We start from the raw sequence: 20113 nt of genomic DNA, 5'->3' as shown, positions 1-20113 counted from the left end.
TGGGTTTGGGTGGGTTTTTTTTGCTTTGTTCCAAATGTACTCAAAACACTGTGTCACTCAGCATTTGACATAGTTAGTGTCACATATTCTTTGTCACTGAGGGGGAGATTAGATTAGAATCTCTTTCTAGGGGGCAGATAAGATCAGAATACAGAAGACCGAGAAAAAATATTCTCATTTAGAAAATAGGAGGAGTACAAGGGGAAAAAGGAGAGGCTGGCTTGGGATAGGCTTCTCTGTAGCTGTGTGGAGAAGGATCATTGACAGAGAGGGAAAAGAGGAAGATCTGATGAGAAGGTGTAGACAGTATGAAAGATGATGTGGAGCTGGGAAGCAGGATGGATTAGAAAAATAGCAGCAGGATATCCTCTTACATCCCTGTTTATCTTTGTCCAAGTGCATGGTGGGGACAGAGAAGAATTAGACCTGAACAATTGATTTAGACCCTGTTCTCATCTATGAGGTATTTACCTTCAGTTGAGAACATCTCATTGGGGATGTAGGCCATTTCACAGCTGTTTGAAAATAAGTTTCAGAAGCTCATGAATCCTGTATGTGTATTGGCCTTTTTTTCTAAGGGAGATAACATGCCCCTTGTGTTTCAGGGATCTTACCCTTTGCTAATGTGCTATGTTTATAGGCATGTCTATTCTGTGTATTAGGTGTTACCCTTTTGTCTTAGCTTTGGTTTAATTGTCAGGTTTTGCTATACAGGAAAGTGCTGTGCAAGTGTTGCCATGCGTTCACTTCCGGAAAGCCTTTGTAGGGATAAAGGCTCATGGCTGCTGTCTAGAGTTCACTAGAGGTCCTGCTGGCAGCTCAGTGGTGACAGAAAACACACCTTTGTGGTTAACACAACAAAAGTGAAATACTTGTAAACGTCAGAGTCTTGTAAAACCAGTTTTTTGTAACTTCTGTTCTGACTATCTAAGGCAGATAGCATTTCATTATTGACCAGGTCCTGAGATTGTTTGTTCTCTGTTTTATTCATCTGTAGTTTACTGAGGACTTAGAGAGACAAGGCTAGAAAAAGGCCCTACAGACTTACCTAACTAGTGGATCTCAATGTATGGCTTGTGACCAACATGTCATTCAGAAGGCCCACCAACATTTCTCATGGTTATATCAAATTAAAACAAAAAACAGACTGACAAGGAGAGTCTGAGGTTCCTGTGGTGCATTTCATCCTCTGCGTTATCTGCACACTGTCAATGGCTGGGAAGCATTAATCATTTCTCAGCCCCAACAGAAAGGGAAGGTGGGGTCTGTGTCAGAAATTTTGATGAACATAGGAACGGAATCCTAAGCTCTAATTCCAGCTCTGAAATTTAATTTCTTCCTCTGAAAGACATTAACATTATAACCATCTTCAGTTTACACAATATGGATATTTATCTGTGTCCTTAAGATATTAAGAGTGATTGAGTTTTGTAAATTGCTGTCTTAAAGGTACTTATAATACTGACTACACAGATGTTTTGTCTTCACCTCACTGTAATTTTATTTCAGTAGCAATAATTAGTATGTTCCATACTCCAATGCCCATCTTCAAGCTATCCATTCTGGGCTTTCTTCAACAATGCTGTTTTATTACTTATTAAGTAAATGCCAACATACAAATGCTTTTATTTTTTACCTTATTTACTTTCTCTAGCTTTAATGACATCAAGAAAAAAAAGAAAGAATTCACAATACAACAGATTGCAAAAATCAGAGTTACATCTTGTAGAGGGGGTCAGTGGAAAAAATATTATTTTAATTTGCTCATAGTGAGCCCACCAAAGAACTTGTGCTAGCAAGTATTGTCAGGAAAATTACTATCAGAAGACATAATGCACTGTGATCCTTCTTTTTTATCTTCGTTTCATATATCTTAGTCACTCGAGAAAAGAGAGGTATATTTCAGTTCAGATCACTCATTTAATGATATGTTACTACACTGATAGCAACAGAAATGTCTCCAGTGTTGCTAAAAAGTGTTTTATGCACTAGAAAATGTCATGCAAATAATATAACAGAAATAAAACCAGGCCTGTTCACAAACAGGGGAGAGAAAGTATCAGCCTGAAAGTAAGAGAGAAAATTCTGTTTCATGCTGCAGTCCATATCGCTAGAGTACTTTAGAGTTTACCTGATTGCTTAAGCTAGATAATATGTAGCTGGCACTGTGCTCCATTGGAATTATGAGCTTGAGAAAGCCCCCAGAGGGCTGACTTCTGCAGAAAGCATTCTATCTGATTTCTTTTATTTCTTCCTTTTTCTTAGATATTGATGTCTTAGATTATAAAGAGTATTGAACTACATTCAGCACTGGTATGACTGCTAATTTCAAAGCAGTTGAAAATGACAGACAAGGATTGAGCTTATTGATTTTAGTTCAGATGAAAATTGTATCCTTATTCTCAACTTAATTCATTTATAATTCTTTACTCAGGTTCTCTCTCCCTTTTCTTGTATGCGTAGGAGTGAATTTTTGCCTGCTTTGACATAGTTTATTTTTATATTTTTTATCTTCTAGAATTACTTGGGTAATCTGCCATCTTCAAAGATATTTGCCTAGCAAGACTTGCAAACTGGTTGCAATCAAATTTTAACCCATTTCCATGCAGGCAAGATACAGGCTAAATACCATGCCTGAGGCACGGAGAGTACAAATTCTCACGGAGTTCTTCGATAGCTGCTAGGGGACACAGCATATCATTATAATTCACAGCAGTCCTAAAACTTTCTTTATGCCTTTTCTCTAATTCTGTATTAAATGTTGCAACTGGATATAAAATGGATTTCTTATCATAGGAGAATTATTTTTAGAAGATGTTTACAATTTTCATCTAAGTGAAACGAAAAATTAAAATCTTTTACAAAATGAAACATTCACTTTCAAGTGAATTAATAGATGCATTTCTTAAATTTGTTTTGTTTGAACATTTTAGTTTGATCAATTATTTTAATTTTTAATTTCTATAACTTTAATTTTAAAAAACAAAAATTATTTCCATTCAGAAACTAAAAATTTTCATTTTGAAAATGTCAAAGTGGAACATTGCAAATATTTGAACATTTTTTTCATGCATTTCTCGTTAAGAAATTTTTCAAACCGATCTTTTCCCAAAAGCAATTTCCAATTTGCTTTTTCAATGCAAAAAGTCATGTCTAAAAGCTCTTGACAATTCACTAGTTGCAATGCAGATGGCTTTGATACTCAAGGCAAGTGTTTTTTCCAGTTTCTTTTTTCAGCTTACCTAATTCTGTACCCAAGCTATCTTTTAAAGTATTTGGTAATTATAATCTTGGATGATGGGAATTGGAAATGTACGTTATATTATTTGCTGCTGAGTAATCTATCTGAGGATGATACCATCAAATCAGAAGTAGTATTTTCAACTAAAGCTACTGATGATCTCAGTTCTGATTACAGCACTGTTAAAAGTTAAAATCTCCTAACCACTCCACTTACCTCAGATACACATATACACTTGAAAAACAAAGACTTCCTATTTATTATTTTTGTCCTGTCTTTCAGTCTCTGCTTAGAAGTGCAAAATCTAAGAGCCCCTGAGTGTATTTACCTACTTACACTCTATTGTACAGGTACATCTGAATGCTGCACAAGACAATGGGATTTCTCTGCAATCATTTATTAGACATGTTATACAGACAATTTGGTCTGCTCCTTTGGTGCCAAGTACAGTAACATAAGGGTAGTACTACTTGATGTAAAAAAAGAGAGCAAATATCTAATACTGTTGTTTACACACTGCTCCACATAATGATGTTTTTCCATCAGATACTAAAAACAGGTTCAGAGAAATTGGCAACAAATGGTCAAATTGAAAAAGTAGCAAGATCTTCAAGCAGTAACAGCAGATTGGAAAATAGCCTTTAGTAGTTACAAAGATCAAGATGACACTTGTCCTGCAACAGTCAAAGACATTATAGCCAAAATAAAAAGATAATATCTATACATTTAGCTGTAGATTTAATAAACATTCCTATTGCAAGGTCATATCATTAGGCATGTACTAAGAAGAAATGCAAAGCAGCAACAATTTAAGGCAGGATGCTGAGCTCATGAGATTACTTTGAGAAAAAAATGAATTAGTGCAATCTCTTGTTAAAATCCTTTTTCAAGTCCTCCTAGTGGACATTTACCGAGCTGATGTTTCTGAATGCAGCCACTATATTCTATGGAGCCAGTTAATTGAAACTTTGGTCTCAGGTCTCCCAGTCTTCCCCTGTGACATGCTTTTGGTGTTCCAGTACATCTGCAAAGTCTCTGAATTACTATCATTCCTTCTGGTGCTTTGGTGTAAATAAAGCAAATAAAATACAGACTTTGCAAAGTCCTTTCTAAATTATTCATGCTTTACTTATTCCATGTCTAGACACAAGAGATCTGCATGAAAGTAGCCATATCTGCACATAAATCCAGATTCAAGATGGATATGTAGTCAGGTTACTTCCCCTGAGTGGCTTCCCATCATCACCTACCTTACATCTGGTTCATCTGAGGAAAAAAAAAACCACCTAAAATACTGTTTTGTACACCTTTTGATTGAATGAAAGATTATCAAGGTTAATAGCTGTTAATGGTCTCTTTTGTTAGTCTTCGAGTAACTTCTGCTGATATCTTGGTTCAAACTGGAGGGTAAAGGCAGTAGGGGGAACAGTTTACAAGCAAAATGGAAATTGCAGTTTGATCAAATATTCATAATAGCACGCAGATTACAATACCAAAGGCAAAACAGAACTATTTTAAGTGCTTAGCTTGTGTTTCTCATTGTAACATCAACCAAATAAACCGGTATTAATGAAGTTCACACTCTAGCAATAGTTACTGTTTAAATGGTGAAATTGATTAGTCCATTCCCTTTTATTTTATCCATTACTTATAACAAAGTTTTAGTATTGTTTAATTTCATATTGTATATTCTTGGATTCAAAACTCTTGGCCAAGTTTTTTTTTATCACTGGTATTAAATATTCCATGAGATCTCCCATTGGTTCATTACAAAGATCACTGGGTGTCTATTTGTCAGTTCCCATGATTTGCCATCTATTCATTGCTGTAGATTTTCTTCAGATGGTCCCTTTCAGCCACTCTTCATATTGACCTTGCTGCACCTACTGACATGTTTTCATATGGTTTGATTTTGTCCTGTCCTGACACTTTTTTCTGCCCCATTACTTCTTGCTCTTTGGTTTAAGGCTTCAGCACCTCTTCATGGAAGGAATTCCCAGAGGTACTTTGTCAAGTCTGTCTTAAAAGTTACAATTATCCTCTTATTTTCTTTGTTAAAATGTTGAAACTCAAGGAAGAGGCCAACTCTTCTATTTTTCACGGAGAGTACACTATATTCTTTTTATAATCTAAATCTTCTGCCGGTTCTCCCACAAGTCTACTGACTAAAACTGGGGAAAATGAGTTGAGCTGTATTTGGTGCTGTGACCTTTCAGTTCTATCAACAGCAACTCTCTGTGTTGTAAGACATTTGTTTTGATCCCATGTAGTAATACCAGACTGCATATCAGACTTTTAAGTGACTTACAATTCCTGTTGCATTTTAAATAACACATATGTTATGACTGAGTGAGAAAAAGGATGCATGGTTTGCACAGGGTAAGTTTCTAGACTGCTCAATTAGCTTCTTTTTGTATAACATACAGTAAGATGTGTGCAATTTATATCATTAAACCAGGGATTATTTACAATTTATTGAAACTGAACAGGCAATGAATTCTAGCTTTTTCTCTAGCTATCACCAGCTTTTTCCCTGGAGCAAGGAAAGGTGTTGACTTCACTGACATCTGGCTCTTAGCTTCTACTTATTACACATGCAGTCATGAACCTTTACTGCTGCAGGGTCAACATTTGTCTTGTTTATCTTCAAACTGGAGCAATGAGACTTAGATTTTAAAAATCCCTTTTGTTGAACACATTCGTCTTTGACTTTAAAAACATTCAAAATTATTTTTCTGAACAGAAGTGTAGAAAAAATACTCTGGCATGAAGTATTGTCAAACTCCTCCTCAGTGTAAATAGCTCAATGCGTTAAATTATATCATTGATCTCCATCTAGTCTAAATGAGAACTAGAAGTTATTACACATACCTTAGGTTTCTAAATGTAGTAACTGACTGTTCTGTGAGCTGATGATCACTTACTGTCTGTTTGACATCACATCACAAAAAAAATGCTGCTGGTCTTTATGTTCACCAGTTTATCAATCCCAATATCCAAGGGGAGTGAAATTACTTTCCAACTGTAAAAATCATGCATCCAAAAAAGGGGAAAGAAACAGGTCAGGGAGAAGACACGATGTTCCTTCCCTGCTTTGGATGTTGTACAGATAATAAATCTTGGGATTGTAAGTCCTTCACCTGCCTCCTTCAGTTTAATTCACTTCAAAACACTTGGTGAACAGCCCTTTACAGTCCCTGAGGTATGAATGCCATTATTTATGAAATTCTGAAGTTGTAGTACTCTTGTATAATCTTACACTAGCAAAACGATTTTGTTCTGTAACCTATGCTTTCAAAATTATTCTCAAAAATGAGATTTTGCAGTTCTGCAGGTTTATTGATCATGAAATCTGTTTAAAAATCTGGATATTAAGGCTCTAGTATTTTTGCTTTTCACAGTTTCATCAAGAGAAAGAAATTGGAAATTTTTCTCATTTTAGGTATTTAAGTTTTGAAAAGCCAGTAAGGTGCAAAAAGGTCATAGCTTTAGAGATGCATTCTAGCACTGCTGGATATATCACGGAATAGAAGATCGATATATCATGTCTCCTTCAAAACATTCAGGTTTCATGGCTTTGTTTTATGGTAGGACTTTAGAAGTCCAAATTAGCTACTGCTTTTTCAGTGGCAGTAGTCAGGCAAACAGACTTTTAAGGAGAGCCTTCTAAGAGCTAAAGGGGCAAAATCATATAGGAAAAATCCCTACCCAACTTCCCCTTTTGTCAAAAGATTCCCAGAACGTTAATCTGATGACATATATTTTCACACATAAGCTCACATCTTCAAGGAAGCACATGCTTTGATTTATTTTTAAAAATTAAGTAGAAATAAAACAAATGGGTGGTTTTTGGTAGAAGGAAGACCTAGTACACTAGGCTTTTGTTAGCTGTTTAAGAAGCTGCTAATGTATTCAGAGGTAATGTTCAGCATCTGTTAATTGTACTCTTGCACTTGATGATGTCTCTATTTTGAAGTGAAAGACAAGCTAAGAAATTGGTTTTTTAATCCCTCCACTCTTCCTGGATCTTATTGGCTAATAAAACCTTGTTTTGTTTTAGTGGAAGCGACAGAACCTAATAAAATAAAAGCTGTATGACAATATCCATTCTAATCCTACAACATCAGGGAGTTATAATTTACTGAAATGAAGCTTCTGCCTTTAAGGTCTCTCTTCTAGATTCAGTTCATATCTGAAGACATGCTGTTACAGGACAGAGCTCCCTTATTTTGTTTTCTTTTGTTCTGTTCTTAAGTTTAAGGAAAACTAATTCAGCCAGCACTCAGTAGAGGGGGTAACAAATTATTTCCTCCAGTTAAATATACATCTATTTATGACTTGGTTTTTGTTTTTCAGCAGTTCTGATTCCAAAATGGCTGGGTTAGAGAATTTAGTTTTGCTAAAAGTACCCTGCACTGAGAAGTGCTTTGAAATATTTTTGTGAATATTGTTTTTCATTTACTGAATTATGACCCATCGAAAACTGACCTGCAGGCATCCAGAGTATATTTGGTAGGGGCTTTAAATAACTTTTGAGTGGCTTCAAGATCAAAGGAAAGTTGTGTTTTCCATAAAACTCAATTAGTAAATGTGTAAAGGGAGTGCGAGGAGACATGCATTCTTCAAAGGCCTTTACATACACAGGAAAACACCAGGTGAAGCAAGCTTTGAGTTTCCTCTTGTTACACAGCTCAGTCCTGATTTGCTGAAACTGTTGGTCTTTGGCTGTCTGAAGTCAAATATGTAATTAATTTTCAAGTAGGCATGTAAGTCTATTTAAATAAATCATGTGCAAGTGCTTTTCTGGGGCATAATAGCATTAGATTTATTTTAAATGCTTTCTACAACTGGAGGATAGTCAGGTATTCTGACATTCTCACAGCATTTCTTTTCATATAGATCTTAGTGCATGACACCCCTATAGAGAGAAATTGCTATAAATAGATATTTTGGATAGATATTTTGTCATTGCTTTGGGTTTGTGTGGTGGGGCTTTGGTAGCGGGGGAGGGGCCACAGGGACGGCTCCCGCCAGAAGCTGCCAGAAGCTTCCCTGGCTCCAAGCCGGACCCGCCTCTGGCCCAGGCCGAGCCCATCAGCGACGGTGGTCGCGCCTCTGGGAGAACAGTTAAGAAGGGGAACTGGATTGGGATGTGAGAGGAACCCCTCTGCAGACACCGAGGTCAGTGAGGAAGGAGGGGAGGAGGTGCGCCGGAGGAGGGGATGCCCCTGCAGCCCTGGTGGGACGGGACGGCAGGCTGTCCCCCCCCAGCCCAGGGAGGGGAGCGGGGGACCGGAGGCCCCCCAAGATGGCCGCGGCTCCATGGGAAAGCCTGCGCTGGAGCAGTGCGTGACTGAAGGACTGCGGCCTGCAGAAAGGACCCATGATGGAGCCCATGAGTTCGTGAAGGACTGCGGCCCATGGGAAGGACCCACATTGGAGAAGTTGGTGAAGGACTGTCTCCTGTGGGAGGGACCCCACGCTGGCGCAGGGGAAGAGTGAGGAGTCCTTCCCCTGAGGAGGAAGGAGCAGCAGAGACAAGGTGTGGGGAGCTGACCACAACCCCCATTCCCCCCCTGTGCTGCTGCAGGGGAGGAGGTAGATGAAATCAGGAGTGGAGTTGAGCTGGGAAGGAGGGAGGGGTGGGGCGAATGTGTTTTAAGATTTGGTTTTTACTTCTCATTATCCTGTTTTGATTTGATTGGTAGTAAATTAAATTGATTTTGGTTTTTCCCCAAGTTGAGTCTGGTTTTTGCCCATGACTATAAGTGGTGAGTGATCCTTCCCTGTCCTTGTCTCGACCCATGAGCTTTTCTTTATATTTTCTCTTCCTCATCCAACTGGGGGGGGAGTGAGCAAGTGGTCTTGTGGTGCTTTGTTGCCAGCTGGCCTTAAACCACGACAGTCACCATTAGAATTAAAATCTCAGTGTCATTACATTCCTTCCTCATAGCATGCTCAGTTGTATCACAAACATATTGATATCAGAGTTCAGTCTCAAGGTGTCAGTAAAGCAAGGTGAATCACACTGTGGAGGGTAGATGGTTTGGCTGTTGCAGTGAAAGTACAAGTCGCCATGATCTCGTGGTGGGGCACAAAGGAAAGGTGATTATTTGCTGTGAAGTAATACTGAATATTACACTTTTCTGGGATGTGATGAAACGGGAGCCTGAATATTCCATCCATTATTTCTCTGTCTACTTCTACAGGATGTATGAGTTTCTTGAATATTTTTGCATTGTTGTTTCACTGACAAGTACAAATAACTCTGAACTATTAAAAAAGACAGCTTTTAAGACAGCTATTGAAGGTTATTTTGAAAAATAAGGTGTTTAAGTTCAGCAGTACAAACTGTACTGTAGTTCTTCAGACACTGTGAATGATCTAACAAATATTTTATCTATTTAAGGTGAGTTTGGAGAAGTATGCAGTGGACGTCTGAAGACACCAGGAAAAAGAGAGATACCTGTTGCAATTAAAACTCTAAAAGGTGGCTATGTGGACAGGCAGAGAAGAGATTTCCTGAGAGAGGCTAGTATCATGGGACAATTTGATCACCCAAATATAATTCGCCTTGAAGGAGTTGTTACAAAAAGTAAGTTACTATTAATAGTTTTTTGTTGTTTTTCCCATTCTATGTCATTTAGTATCAAAATTAAGCATTACTTCAACGTTCAATGTGGATTACAATTCTCAGAAATCATCCAGATCATAAAGTGACAGTAGATACTGCAGAGCTTGGGACCATAATAGGAAATGCATAGCCTATCTGTTTTGAATTAGAAATGTTTTGTTTTAATTTTTTAGTGAAAATCCTCCTCACTCAAATAAAGTCTTTACAGGTTCTTATGAAATAAACTGTAGAGTTTGCTTGTAGGCAAGTGGAATACAGTAGAGAAAACAATAACTGTAACTGAGTTGACAATGAAGTCAAATCGTTTTGTAAGGTAGCAGCTATATTCTTCTTTTCCCACAAGCACTCATTATTCATTTGGTTGTGTTTTACTGATTTCAGTACTAGAAGAGATCAATTTCCTATTTTAAAGAAATAAAATGTAAACCCTTTTAAACTTATTGTACACTTGCATATGATTCACTAAAATTCCAGAATAATCTATGAAATGTCTTACTCTTTTTACCTGTTGCAGCTCCCAAAAGATATCCCTTGCCTCTAAAATCTAGCATTTTTAGCAGTGTTATGGACTTTTCTGAAATGCTGAAATATCTAGTTATCATTTAAGTATTAAGTAAAAAGTCTTATTAACATGCATGTAATTTCTTTAATGACAAATTTTTGCAGTAATTAATTAAAAAACCTCCTGTTATACACTTCTCAAAATTAATCATTGCCTCAACTAAGCCATGTTGTTTGCTGATTTGCAGTATTTATATTTTTCTTTTAAAGATCAAGTGTTGTGTGTATAAAACAATGATGTCCTCTCACCATCACAGTAAATATGTGATGAATATTTCCTGTTTTGACCTTGTTACTATATCAAAAGCTATGTATGGAAGACACAACGTACTAGAACAAAGAGGAAGTATAGCTCCTGAACTCATGTCATTGGAATGGAATTTCAATAGGTTTATGGGATGACCTTGTTCAAATCTGTCTCTCTGTGGTTCTAAATTAAGATGAAGACGATCTTTTTTTTTTCTTCACACAGTATTGCAAGGATAAATTCATTATTACTTAGGAATGTTTAGTTACTAGACTAGCAAAATTCATTACGTTGCAGACTTCTGGAAAGATATGGCTTAGTCTCCTCCATTGCTCTCCTGTCAGAAACTGCTCTGCTGACAACAAACAAGAACACAAGTAAATACTGGCTGAGCAGCACTGGAGATTTTTGTCAAGAGATGTAAATATGGAGGAACTTAATTGAATTTAGCTCCTTGCTTCATAATAAGCAGCAATTAAATTACACTAGTCTTCACCAACATGGGCGGTTTATGAAGCAGTATCACAGGTCTGACTTGGATCTATGTGGTGGATCTAGTAGTGTATGTCTCATTTCTGAAAAAGGCTAATAGCTGTGATTTATGAACATTGTTAAAATCTAATTAGATGGTGCGCACAGAGTACAGTATAACGTACTTGGCAATGGCATGATTGTTTAATCTTTGCCACATTTATAAATTTTCCTTCTGTAATGTCTCATCATCAGTCTAGAGAGAAATGAAGATTGCATTCATGAAAACAGAAACAAACAGATAAATCAGTGCTCCAACATTAGAGTATTTGTTCCTGTTCTACAGGAAAAGTGATTATAGACAACTGTAAGTCAAGAAGTCATCATTAGCAGTTCTGCTTTTCCCTAAGGAGTCAACAAACTTCATTATTGTTTTTGGAATGTTTGGTTAGAGGTAATATAAAAATAGTAGGTGTTACTGTTATAGTCACACTGTCCTATAAAAATATGCATCTCAAATACTAAATAAGTAGAGAAAGTTTGAAAGAAAATATTTTTGTGTCAGGCAGGTTTAAAAAAATAAAACAATTATACCGCAATAATTATAGAATGAAAAAAATACATGAGTTATCAACAAATTTCTCCCCAAAGGCATGGAAAGTGCAAGTTATATAAAGTGTAAAGGACAAAGTTGTGCAGTACTGCTCTGCTGCAGGGAAGAAGCTAGGAAGCAGGATGAGCAATGGACACACGCACTCTGCTATGCTTCTTTTTTGCCAGTTTATCTTTAGGATGTTGCCTTGCATTTATACTGCCCCATCTGAGGTATTTAGAGAATAACAATGCTTCAGCTGGGAAAAGAACAGTTATCCTGTATTTCACTAAATCCTAAATCTAGGATTGCACAAGCCAACATGGGACAGAAATTTCCTCTTAACTGTGTGCTGTAAAAGTCAGACAGGACCTCGTCCTAGCCAAATTATTTATGTAATGATAGCATGATTAAAAGGTGTTTTGTGTTAAAACTTAGATTAATAACAACAGAAACTATTTATTTGATGTTCATTACAGTTCCACTAACCTATAAAGGCACATCAGATGCAGTAAATTTGACTAATAGGTGTGTAATGCTGTTCTTAGCACATGCGTTCCTCTTTGCAACCATTAGTCATTAACTTCTAGCAGTTGCTGATATATATTGCATCAGTTTGTAAGCAGTACCTTCCATTACAGTGTCATTGACTATTGAACAAAAAAGAAAAAGGATTTGATTGTAATAAGCAGAAGTGCTCTACCAAGTCAATAGCTATTGACTGGGGCAATAACAAATTTGCCTGTTCATTACAAATGAGAGCTTTTATCTGGTGCTACCAGCTAAGCAGATGTTAACTTTCAAATGATACTGTTTTCAAAATTGCTATAGAATATGTACTGTACAGGATGAAAAAAATGCTAAAGTAAGCCTCCTCAAAAGTAGGTCTGAAACAGAGTTTTAATCCCCTTTTCCAATTGCTTCATTTCTCACTTGTCCTAACTGCGATCCCTAATCACAGAGAGCAGTAGGCAGAACAGTTGCTGTAGCACAACCTCTCTGTTATCAGGGAGTTCATTTCAAGGGTAATTTGCCGGGCCAAGGCAAAAACACCGTAGCACAGAATCTGGATCTGATTGTTCACTTATATTGCTCATCAGAAGTCAGAAGGGAAACTTTATTCCTGTTTGGTTTGTTTTAGCAACACCGTTCCTTGCATGGTTTGCCATGAAAGGCTGCTTATTGCCTCACGAGTTTATGGGATATGCTTAGGCACTTTATAAAAACATCCATGTTTCCCTTTCAAGTCATATTGGCACAGTGATAATTTTGGGACCTCTTCCTGGGTGTGTTAGGGCATGCTCAGCTGAGTTGTATGTCATTGTCCAAGCCGCTGCTATTTCATAAACAGGTATAAGAAAAATAAAAATTCTTTCTCCAGCATGAAATCTGGGCTATATAGAAGTAAGATGTGTCTTCCACTTCTACATCATGTTGAAGTCTGTGTTGCAGACTTTCCCTGAAAAGTCTGTAAAGTAAATTAAAGCTATGCTTACAGCAAACACCTGCCAACATGACTATATCTACAAGAGACATGAAAAAATGGTCTCTGGCTATTGTAACTGTACTGGAAGAAATCATTGGTGTTACACTAGCCAAACTGGAATCTATAGTTAGTTTAGCTTGATGGTATCTTACACAATAGTTTAAAGCACAGCCTTGTTAGTATCGTGTTGTCCTGGTTTCAGCTGGGATAGAGTTAATTGTCTTCCTAGTAGCTGGTACAGTGCTATGTTTTGAGTTCAGTATGAGAAGAATGTTGATAACACACTGGTGTTTTCAGTTGTTGCTAAGTAATGTTTAGTCTCAAGTCAAGGATTTTTCAGCTTCCGATGCCCAGCCAGCGAGAAAGCTGGAGGGGCACAAGAAGTTGGCACAGGACACAGCCAGGGCAGCCAACCCAAAGTGGCCTACGGGGTATTCCATACCATGTGATGTCCCACCTAGTATATAAACTGGGGGGAGTGGGAGCGGGGGGATCACCGCTTGGGGACTAACTGGGCGTCGATTGGCAGGTGGTGAGCAATTGCACTGTGCATCATTTGCATATTCCAATCTTTTTATCATTACTGCTGTCATTTTATTAGTGTTATCCTTATCATTATTAGTTTCTTCTTTTCTGTTCTATTAAACCATTCTTATCTCAACCCACGAGTTTTAATTCTTTTCCCATTTTTCTCCCCCATCCCACTGCGGGGGCGGGGGAGTCAGTGAGCGGCTGCATGGTCCTTATTTGCTGGCTGGGGTTAAACTACAACAGGAGTAATACTGTGTCAGTACAAAATATCAATGCATGCAAGGGCTTTATTGTAGTCATAATCTTAGTTTGTTCCCATCCCCCTCAGACTTTACCCCAAATAACTTTCAACTGTTAAAATTAATTTCTAAGGAATTGCTTCCTTTTCCAAACTTTGAATTCTGGAGGATTTGCACCTGTCACATGTACTAGAGGAATCTTTTTAAGGCATTCATTTTTTATAACGACATTATGTATATCGTTATTCTCCAGAAGAATTTTCAAATTAATCCCTTCACAAAAGGATGAATAAAGACAGCACCTAGATTTTTGTTTCTGTGTAAGCTCACATCCTCGTAACATTGAGTCTGGGTTTGGAATGACACCTTCAACTCCCTTATTGTCTCCTCACTGTTTTGCTTTAGTGACTTTTGAATTGTGAATGCTATTGCAGTTCTGAAATACTTAGTCAGTCATATGGCAGATTAAATTCAAAGCTTTAGTCATTGAGTTTCTTTTTAAATTATTGTATACAACCTGTTCAGTGCAGGAAGAGTCCTGAGGTCAGTGTACCTCGCCTTGTCCATGAGGAAGGCAAAACAGCAGCATAATCCTCTTTCACTACAATTTGCAGTATGTAGCTCTTCATATCTGACCAATATTTTTCAAAAATGCAGGACATAACAATGAATTTATGTTTTTTCAACCAAGATATTTGTGTTCTAGGTCTTTGAGCCCTTAGTGTAAGGAATCTGATGTTGCTCTTTTCTCCACCCTGTTAACAGGTTGAGACTGTTAAATGGAGTTCAGAATTCATTTTGGAAGGTGACTTATTTTGCAGTACATGTGTTTATTACACACAGCATTGTATGTTTGGCTGTTATGCAAAAGGATTGAAGAAATTTTGTGGCAGTGTTTGTAACATTCTTGCCTTCGTCATGGGTGGTGAAATTGTACTCCCAAAAAATGTGATTGTGCAAAGTTTAAATGTTGCCCTTTTAAGAGTTAAGTTGTGACTATTTGAAGTAGGCTACACCATGATAGCTTACAAAATATAATTATGATTATACACCGAAAAATGTGCCCTACATTACAGTATTTATCATTGATTTCTTAAAAGTCAAACCATTAGGGCCAAGAGGAAACATATGATGTTAATAAATTCCATGTTAGCATTATAGTATTGTTTATAACCTACAGTGTAACCAATTTCCAATCTTGATATTTACTTCTGTCAGTAATCTCAGTATATCACTGAGACCTCACTCGCATCTCCAGGCACAGATGTACTTGTTGGAGGCCAAAATGGCTTCAGATCCACCCCTTGCACTGGCAGGCACTTGGACTTGCCTTATGCAACACCGATGCACTGCAGGGTATGAAGACATTATTCATCCCTAAATATATTCCATTCTGCTTATGGACAATCCACTGTGACACTGAGTGATGGTAAGACTATATGTGTATCATATTAACCAGTGGACTTTAAATAGCATTAGGCATAAAGCTGAATTTGTGTGATGAAGTATATTGTAGCTGTACACATAATGATACACAAAACAGCAGAATTTCAGTTGTGTTATAAATTGTTCAGTAAGCAGAGCTGTAAATTTAAATTTGGCTCTCTGCCTTTATTTTCTTTTTTATCTTGTTTCACAGATAAACATCACAACACATTACTGAATTCAGTGTTGCTGTGGCCAGCAAGTTAACACAAAAAACACAACCACCACCCACATCATTAGCCAAATTTACTAGATAAATTTATTAAAATATCATCCAAAATAAATTGAAAGTTAGAGCTGTGGGCATGACTGCTGCAACACAGACAAAACTAAGCATGTATAGCCTTCTTGCAAAATAGGTTACCATTAATGAACTTGTATTCAAAGAATGTAATTAACATTGATAGTACTGAGTTATTTTTACACATGCACACATGCATATGGATTTTTCAAGTAACGCATACAAACTACCATGCATTCCATTTGTTGAAAGTTGCTGGCAAAAATTAAGAATACACAATACTTGATTCTCCTGAATGACACACACTTAAAAGAAATAAAATTTTAAACCTCTGGAAAAATTAAATTTTTCTTTCATTCATTACATTCTGAGATTATTTTTTTTCTTTTCAAAAATCAAAGGGCCATTATGGTTTCCTGCAGTTCAAATCAGTCACATTTCTGTGTTTTGCTTTTCTGTTTTGCAGCTAGCAAGCTATACATTATAACTGTCAATTCTGCTGTAACATCTTTCACAGGATGATAAGCAAAGAAGAAAAAGCATATTGTCAAACAGTCAAACCCCTAACATCTTGTTAGCAGCAGTTTAATCTGACCATGATACAGTATCTAACATAACTAAACTTTTGTAATTCTACTTTTATAGGTTACATCTGAGGAACAGAATTTTACTTTCTTCAGGATCCTTTGCCTTCAGATGTCTGTATTCAGACATGTAGGACGTGACTTTCAAAGATATTTAGATGCTTTGATGTGAGATGTGGTTCTAATAGAAAAATAGGTGACAAAAATCATTCCTACCAACAGCCATAAAAAGATGAAGTCCCGCAGATAAGAAATGGCCAGATTTTAATTTTTTTTGAAGGAAAAGCATGGTCATCAATTTGCATAATTAGCATCATTATTAACTGCGATTGCATTTCCACATATCTTCTGAATAAAGTATGCAATTTCTTCATCCACCATGACAGTAAAGAATATGGTACAATAAGTTAAAGGGCAAGATAGTTATAGTGTGTACGTGATATATGAAATGTTGGGGCTTTTTTTAACAACTGTACCAGAAGATTTCACGAATAACAGGGGGAGGCAAGATTGCACTGTACTGACAGGTTTGCTGCAACCACATGGCTGATCTGTTGCCTGTGTAGGAAAACCATATAAGTAATGATGAGAACAATTGTAAATTACAATTGCAATTGCAATTGACAGTTAAAGGAGTGAGGGGGTTAAAGAGTGTATATAAAGCAATTAATAATCTTGATTCATAAGCTGTGTTTGGCTGATTTATTTTGGTAACTGTACATTCACTTCTTATTCTGTATAGAGGCAATAACACACTAGTAAATACACATGTGATTGAGTATTGGTAAAGTCCTGTTGCAACTTTGTTGTTGCTAAATCTTTGCTGGGAAGTGAGGTGCTCTCACTGAAATTAATACTAAGACATGCTGAGTTTGAGAGTAGTTGATAATGATAGCTAAGAGAGGTTCTGCTGTATTTTAGAGCCTAGCAAAGCCAGATTATATGAGAAGCATTATTTGGTAAGCTTCAGTCTAGTTGTTAAATATTACAGTACACTCAAAATTGAAGCCGGGTTGTGTCCTTTTAAAAGGCAAATTAAATAAACTTTGCACTATTTTTCAACAATAAATCATTCTCTTGTAATTCACAGAATATATAGCATTCGGCTGTGAAGGACGCAGAGAGGTCATCTTGTCCATCTTCCTGCCCCAAGGCAGGATCAATTATATTTAAACTAGTCTGGATAGATGGTTGCCTATCCTGTTCTCAGAAACATCTTCTGGTGAAGATTCCATAGCCTCCCTGGGCAAACTGTTGAGTGTTTAACTATCCTCATAGTTAACCTTCCTAGTGTTAAATTGAGGGGTTTTTTTTACTGCACCTTAAGGCCATTAACTCTTTTCCTGTCTGTGGTGGAACAGTTTGTACCTTTCCTCTTTGCAGCAATATTTTATATTTGTAGACCATTATAATGTCTTTACTGTCTTCAGTAAATCAGCCAGGTTCTGTCAAGTCTTTCTTCCTGGTATATGTTTGCTAGACCTTTGGTCATTCTTAGTGCTTTCCTTTGGACTCTTTCCAGTCAATTCATATCCTTTTTTAAAGTATGGCTTTCAAGAGAGGATACAGTCGATGCTGAACCTTACCTTCCACTAGCAAGCAGGAAATAATTATTTTAAATATTAACTGTTACTCATCTTTAAATATGTGTGGTTTTCAATAGCAACCATTGTTGGGTTTTATTTTGATTTATTATCACCCATAGGTCCTCCTCTGTGAAACAGGCGGCTGTCTAGTCTTTCCTCCAGGATGTATCTCTATCGTTATTTACTGCTATCTCCATTGACCTGCTTTGTCTTCCAGAATTTTGTTCTATGCTTTTCACACCTTTCCCTAGCATGCCAAGTCCTTCCATTTTGCTGGTTTTCTCATATTTAGAAACACACTATTAGTTCCAACATCGCAGTCATTAAGGAGAAAACAGAACAGTAGCAAAAGCCCTGGACCATACTATTTGTCTTTCCACGCTGACAGTGAACCACTGAGGACAGTTTCCCAGCTATTATTACCCTGACTGTGCAGTAGTTTCATCAGAAATTTCCTGAGGAATATTGAGGAAAGTACTAAGGAAAAACAGTTAAAACACAGAGTACAATTTAGCATACAAGCTTGTATGGATCATGATGTAATGTAGTCAGGACTGCCATCTCCTTGCGTCAGTCTAATTTGCTTACTACCTTTCTTTCTTTTGTGCTCCCATTTTAGTCTCTTAGTTTCCAGTTGTAGTTCTTGTACTAGTCACCTAAAGAATGAAAGAGTGGCAATAAAGCTATTGTACATTGCAGTGACATAAGATAAGACCTTGTGCCAGGAATGCTGTCACAATTAGGGAAATATATCTCTATATTTTCATGGATTACAGTTGGTTCTGGATACTAAGCTAACAGATTTGTCTTAGAGTAGAAGCCTTATACCAAATTTTACCTGTTTCATGATCTTTTGAATTAAGGTGTTACACTAAGAGTGCACTTTTATGGGAGAAATCTGATCAGATATGAAAATAATAGAGATAATTTGGTTTCAGTCCCATGGCAGGTTTGGGGTCTAGATCCATGTCTGTTACCAAGGAACACAGCTTCTCCTTGAGGTGACAAGATGAAAGACAGGAGACATAATCATGGTGACTGTTATGTCCCCATTGTTACTTTTTTTAAGAGAAACAGCCACCATTCTCACTGACTTAACTAAATTCAATCCTACATGAGTGTATCAAACTAGTAATATATCCCTGGTACTTTCAATTTGATGCAGTTATTCTCATTATTATCTTAATGTTGCCTATACTTTGCTTGTGGGTGAAGAGTTCTTGTTCACCCTCACAGTTTTGTTCACATTTCTCTGATTCTTTGCATAAGCTTACTGCCTTACATGTATGAAAAGGTTATTGTGGGGACTTATGAGTTCATTTATCATAGAATCATAGTCATAGAATCATTTGGGTTGGAAAAGACCTTTAAGATCATCAAGTCCAACTGTATTTATGAAGTGTTAAGAAACCCAGGGGGCAGAGTGCTATTGAAGCCAAGATCATTACAACTAAATAATTCAATAATGCTAGAACCTTATTACAGAAGAGTTGTCAAATGTAGTGAATGTTATAAATAATATTAATCTTCTGTAGTCTAGGTATCCATTAGATATCTAATGTATTTTAGGTATCTAAGGATGGAGGTATGTATCTTAGTAATTCTGCAAACCTCAGAAAATGTATGTCTTATTAAAGTAAACAGATGCAAAATAGCAACTAGATTTTTATTGGTAAGTTGAGATCCTTAAATAACTTTTTAAAACTAATGTAAATGTCTGTGTCACTACAGAAAATAGAGCACAGTTATCTGTTCTTCATATGGGACATATTGACATTCTTTATGGACCAGTAGTATTGGTGTTAGCACTTTCAACCATGTTATGCTGCCAGGTTCTAGTTAACAGTTGTCTGAGTTAAAGTCTTCACAGAAGAAATAAGAGAACGCATTGTGTAAACATACCCTAATGCACCTAATATGCAAAGTTAAATGGATCAGCTTGTATGCCTGAACTTAAATGGATGAATGTTTGTGTCATTAAAACTGTTCCAGAAAAGCTGTACCCCTTCTCTGGTTTACATTTCTTTAAATTTTACATTTGTTTGCAAGTATGTGAATAAGGAATCATACTTTTCTGGAACAGTTTTAATGACTCAAAAATTCATCCAGTTAATAAGGAATGAAATAGTAAGTTTTTCTTATTCTGTGTTGTTTAGGCCTACCAGTTCTGTTTGCCAAACTTGTGATGAAACGGAACATGCAAGGCCGACATTGG

General features: G+C 36.8%; 1 protein-coding gene across 1 annotated transcript in view; it reads left to right on the top strand.

The window, feature by feature from the left end:
• The window catches only part of EPHA6 (EPH receptor A6), a 513140-nt gene that overhangs the window by 394888 nt on the left and 98139 nt on the right, over nt 1-20113 (top strand). Inside the window, exon 12 of the mRNA XM_075034050.1 lies at nt 9651-9836. Within this exon, the coding sequence (XP_074890151.1) occupies nt 9651-9836 (186 nt within the window). The remainder of the gene's footprint in view (nt 1-9650; nt 9837-20113) is intronic.

This window comes from Buteo buteo, chromosome 8 (genome assembly GCF_964188355.1).
Source record: "Buteo buteo chromosome 8, bButBut1.hap1.1, whole genome shotgun sequence".
Taxonomy (NCBI): domain Eukaryota; kingdom Metazoa; phylum Chordata; class Aves; order Accipitriformes; family Accipitridae; genus Buteo; species Buteo buteo.
Note: the sequence above shows the minus strand (reverse complement) of the source record. Positions and strands in the feature narration are given on the sequence as shown.